Here is a 5,908-nt window from a genome sequence, read left to right on the forward strand (position 1 = left end):
GGTACCACATTTCCATACTTGATGTACAGTATGTAGCACCATTTCATTTCGGATGTTATGTACTGCGTGAAGTCCCTTATCAGGCAAAAAACACACAAAAATATACTTTTGTCCTATCATTGTCAGATTGTGCTTTTATTTTGCTGGGAGTTTTTTGGTAGAGTTAAATGCAGCTATTTTTATGAGATACAAAATAAACAGTTTTCATTACCTCATCAAAGCCTCTGTCTACAGTCTTTAATGCAGGAATTGATACGGCCATTGTATTCTCATTAAAACAGTAAACAAGGACAGACAATGTAATTTTCAGGATGTGAATGAAAATTTTTAGTCACTTTGCCATATCTTCCGGGTATTAAAATGCTCATATTTACACTCATCTGAATCCTTAAGTGCATATTGTAACAATTGTGGGTATTTGTGGGATTGTCATACATAGTTTGTCACACTAATTTGATGTCATTTGCATGTTGTCATGTCCTCTTCTGTCCTGGGAAAGGCTTTAAAAGCTGTTTCTGGCGATAATTCACACAGCCTGTGTAAATACAAGGCAAACAAAAAGCATTTGTACTTATTGCAGGAGATGTTAGTAAATGCTGCTATAATAAATAATGTAACACCTTTCACAATTAGGTGTTCCATTATTATTAGAAAATACATTTTATTTATTTTATATAGATTTTAATTTGTATATTTACTTAAAGGAATAGTTAGATCAAAAAAGAAAATTTGTTTTACTCACCCTCGGGCCATCCACGATTTAGTTTGTTCGTCGGAACAGATTTGGAGAAATGTAGCATTACATCGCTTTCTCACCAATGGATCCTCTGCAGTGAATGGGTGCCGAATGAGAATGAGAGTCCATGCAAATTAGAATCTCATCTGAATCAGGAGAGAAATATGCACAGACCAAGCACCGTTAACAAACCAAAACCGTTCTAAACAGTGGATTTTAATGTGAGAGGACAACGGGATGGACTTTTTCACTGGAGGACATAATAGGACGTTATTGTGGATTTTTTTTTAGCCAGAAGCGATGGTTTAAAATGAAAAACATTTTAGCGAAGGATTTGTTTATTACAAACATGTAGCTGTTCACTTCACAAGACATTAATTGATAGACTGGAGTGGTGTGGAATACTTGTGTATTATTGTAATGTTTTTATCAGCTGTTTGGACTCTCATTCTGACGGCACCCATTCACTGCAGAGGATCCACTAGTGAGCAAGTATTGTAATGCTACATTTCTCCAAATCTGTTCACATGAAGAAACAAACTCATCTATACCTTGGAGTAAATTTACAGCAAATTTTCATATTTGGGTGAACCATTCCTTTAATGTATATTGCTAGACAATAACAAAATCACAGAGACAGAAATTAAAACTACAATTTTTTGGGGGGAAAAATTCAAATAAAAGTACTAGAAAATAAAACTGATCTATAATTGAGTTCCTGAATTTTTTTTTTTAAGGTTAACGAGGGGTAGTTCATCCAAAAATGAAAATTCTGTAGAAGATATTTTGAATGGTGCTGGTAACCAAATAGTTTTGGTGACCTTTGACAAAAAAGGTTCAACAAGAAATAGTCATACAGTTTTTGGAAGTTTTGATGACAGAAATTTAATGTTTGGGTGAACTAGCCCTTTGACCATTTACTTTTAAAAGCCCTATTTGGTACCTTAGTTTTGGAAAGTATCATGCACGCACTGTTAATGAATATATTTCTTGTTTAACTGTGACATTCAAAAAATGCCTAACAGTGTATAACATTTTTACAAATCAAAATGGCATAATTGCACTAATTACGACATGGCGAAGAAATGCACCTTAATTTCTGTAAAAGTTGCAAAAGTAATGGCTTTTTCAAACAAGTTTCCTACTGCAGCAGTAGACAGTACTTTAACAATGAAAAATAGCACTGCATATTTATGAAAAACATTTTTCATTAAAAAAAAAAAATCGTACTTACTGATGTTACAAGAACATAGACTCTCAAGTCAAATTTTCTCCCTGGTGATGGATATAATAAAACATACATGACATGACATAAACTACGTGATACGTTCAGCAATAGTAATAAAGGTTGAGCTAAATCAAATAAAGAAAAAGTACTCAAGCTAAAAGTATTAAAAGTACCAGCTATGAGGTAGGGATTCTCAATGTAGCGCTGAGCGACATAGCTCTCAATTTGAGCCTCATCTTTCTGCTCTTCAGAGCGGGACCCATCCTAAAACCAACAACTGCACAGTACACAACATAACAGGTTTAGGACAAGATAGGGTGAGTAAAAAAAAAAATCACAGATTTAAATTTTTGTGGGAATTGTCCCCTTAAGGTTCAATGTGCATTACCCTAATCAAATCTATGATATCTTTGAGTTTTCGAAACAGAAAAATTCCTTTCCCTTGTGATCGTGCCACCTGTGTTGGGTAAGTATTGTAACAGTGTTGATGATCAGTCTGGCAGTCTCGTAGACCGGGCACTGCTATAAACACTCACAGGCTTCATGATCCAGGTGCTCCCTGGGCTTCTCTTAAACTCTTCCACAAAGATGTGATACTCACTGGGCAGCACAAACGTACAGGGGAAAAAGTCACATTTGGCTGCCTCTAAACGCCCAGCCTCCCGCTCTAAAGTTTTTCTATACCTCTTCAGGTTTTTTACCATCAGATTCTTATGGGTCAACTGTAAAATATAAATAATTTGTGCCTGTTTTCAGTACACATTCATTCAGTAGTAATCTATAATAATCTGCATAATCTGTATAATACCAACCTCAGTGGTTGCGCAAGTGACATATCCGCACATGTTCCTCCATGTATGAGTGAACAAAGTTCTCTCTCAGCCACCCAAAATCACACCAGTTAAAGTCCCATTCGCCATCACTGCATAGAGGGACATTAAGACATAAATGCATGATGCAAGCATGAAACGGACACACAACGTAGAAGCACGGCACTTACTCTTTAGGATGTCCTGTATGGTGTTGGTCAGGCCACATCTGTACCGTATACAACTCCTTCCCTCCCCGAGATGAAAAAGAACCACACTGGATTGCTAAACTACATGTTATCCTTTTATACAGACATACATTCATATGTAAATAGAGACAACAGTTTAAAGTTTAAACCTCAGAGAAACTATAAAATGATTTTAAAACTGCAGTTACTACAAGCATCTACACCATTCAAAAGTTTGGGGTCTGTAAGACTTTTTATGCATTTGAAATAAATCTCTTATGGTTACAAAGGCTGCACTTATTTAATCAAAATACTGTAAAACATTTCAAAATAACTTTTCTTATTTAATTTATTTTAAAATGTAATTTATTCCTGAAAGCTGTATTTTCAGCATCATTACTCCAGTCTTCAGTGTCACATGATAGTTCAGAAATCATTCTAACATGCTGATTTGCTGCTCAAGAAACTTTTTTTGCTGAAAACATCACACCATTTCTGGAAACCGTGAGAATTTTTACCCAAGATTCTTTGAGGACCACAGTTCAAAAGAACATTTTTTTTTTTTTTTTATATAATTTTTTTGTAACATTATAAATGTCTTTACTGTTATTTTTGCCATCAATTTAATGCATCCTACGACCCCAGTTCCAGAAAAGTTGGGACGTTTTGTGAAATGCCATAAAATCAAGAATATGTTATTTGTTCTGGCAAACTTTATTTTTATTTTTTGTAAATACTGTATAAACATATTTTGATTTTGATGGCTGCAACACACTCCAAAAAAGATGGGACAAAGGCATGTTTAACACGGTGTCACATCAACTTTCCTTTTATTTACAATGTTTAATTGTTTGGGAATTGAGGATAATAATTGTTAAAGTTTTGCAAATCATTGTGTTGCAATCTCACTTGATACAAGACTTCAGCTGCTCAACAGTCTGTGATCGTCGTTGTCTGATTCTCCTTATCATGACTGGTCATACATTTTCAATAGGATACAGATCTGGACTGATCTAGCACATTCACTCTGTGTCTACGAAACCACGCTGTTGTAGCACATGCAGAATGAGACCTGGCATTGTCTTAATCTAATATCTATGGACTTCCCATGAAAGACGTCATCTTGATGGCAGTATATGTCTCTGTACAATCCCAATATATGCCTCCATGTCAATTGTACCTTCGCACATATTCCAGTCACCCATGCCATTTGCTCTGCTGCAGCCCCATACCATGACAGACGTTTGCTTTTGCATCTGCCGCTGATGAAAGTCTGGATGGTCCCTTTGGTCTTTGGGACTGAGAACTCGACGTCCATTTTTCCCAGAAACAAATTGAAATGTGGACTCATCTGAGCACAGCACACATTTACACTGTCTTGTTGACTATCTGAGATGAGCTCTGGCCCAGAGAACCCCGCAGCATCACTGCATAGAACTGATGTTTAGCTTTCTCCTAGAGTAACAGAGATTTATGTTGCATTTACTGATGCAGCGGCAGACTGTGTTAAGTTACAGCAGTTTACTGAAGTACTCCTGAGCCCATGTGGCTATATTTAACACTACAGCATGAAGGTTTCTTATGTAATGCCATCTGAGGGTTCAAAGGTCATGCACATTCAACTGAGGTTTCCTGCCTTGCCCCACACAGACTGAGATTTCTCTGGATTCCCTAAATCTTTTCACAATATTATGTATGGTAGTTGGTGAAAGACCTAAATTCTTTGCGATTTTGCATTGAGAAATGTGATCTGTTTGACACTTCTCTCATGAAATTTGGCACAAAGTGATGAGCCAGGATCCAGCTTAGCTTGTAAAGACTGAGATGCTCCTTTTATACCCAAACACGATGACACCCTCACCTATTACCAATTCACCTGCTTACTGTGAACTGTTTCAAAACAGTTTAATTTGGATATTCTTTTAATTTTAATTTCGCCCCTGTCCCAACTTTTTTGGAGTGTGTTGCAGCCATCAAAATCAAAGTTTGTTTACATTTACAAAATACATTTACGAAAACTTTGGAAATCTTTTCTTTGTACTTTTGTCAATTAAATAAAAGTTAAAGAGAATGAACAAATCACAGGTTCTTGATTTTTTTTGCATTTTACAAAACGTCCCAAAACTTTTCTGGAATTGGGGATGTAGCTGAATAATAGTAATGAATCTATTTAAAAGATAAAATAACACCCCAAATTGTACAACGACAGTGTAAAGCCCTTGGACACTACAACATTCACAAATATTATCTTGAATGGGGAATGGTATAAAACCATGACAAAACCAAAACCTCTTTCCTTTTAAGACTGGTAAGATTTTGTACCTGTTTTTTTTGCAACCCCCTGAAATGTTTTAAGAATGATTGTTTTGTTTGTTGTTATTGTATGTAGAGATATATACAGTATATATATATATATATATATATATATACATGGACATTTATGTATGATGGAGATGTGATTGGTAAAGTGTATATTTTGTCATATGCATTTTATTGTTCCCCATTTGAGTTTGTAAACTGATATTGTTCAATAAAAAAATATATTATCTTGAATTTGCTTTTAGGGGACAAACAAGATAATTATTATTTTCCCCCAGTATATATTATTTAGTGTTAAATAAAGTTTATTTTGTTTATTATTAATCTTTATTTTTTTCCAATGAACCGCATGTTTCAATCCTATGCAATTAATCAATCAATCAATCAGTCAATTAATAAACAAACTCTGCTCTCAGATACCATATATAATATACTGAGGATTTTTTATTATTATCATTTCCTGTTAATTTATTGGCTCATAAAAGAACAATACACAGACGCAGAAGCCAGTGGAATGAAGGCTGAAATAATATTTACGACGGTGGAAATTCTTGTCTTTTAGAGCTCCTTGGTGGAAACAGCATGAATGTACACTAGGTGGCAGCATTATTTAAATAAAGTGATCCCC

General features: G+C 35.0%; 1 protein-coding gene across 1 annotated transcript; it reads right to left on the minus strand.

Moving 5' to 3' along the window:
- Positions 1-473: 473 nt before the first annotated feature.
- LOC107663055 (probable tubulin polyglutamylase TTLL9) lies at positions 474-3,932 on the minus strand. Its single transcript, XM_016453205.1, has 8 exons — positions 3,871-3,932; positions 2,946-3,020; positions 2,782-2,886; positions 2,501-2,693; positions 2,353-2,421; positions 2,138-2,228; positions 1,967-2,011; positions 474-535 (listed from the first exon to the last, which is right to left on the minus strand). Exons 1-8 carry the CDS (start codon positions 3,930-3,932, stop codon positions 474-476), a joined length of 702 nt encoding a protein of 233 aa, XP_016308691.1.
- Positions 3,933-5,908: the final 1,976 nt, after the last annotated feature.

Source organism: Sinocyclocheilus anshuiensis, unplaced genomic scaffold (genome assembly GCF_001515605.1).
Source record: "Sinocyclocheilus anshuiensis isolate Anshui unplaced genomic scaffold, SAMN03320099.WGS_v1.1 scaffold2161, whole genome shotgun sequence".
Taxonomy (NCBI): Eukaryota; Metazoa; Chordata; class Actinopteri; order Cypriniformes; family Cyprinidae; genus Sinocyclocheilus; species Sinocyclocheilus anshuiensis.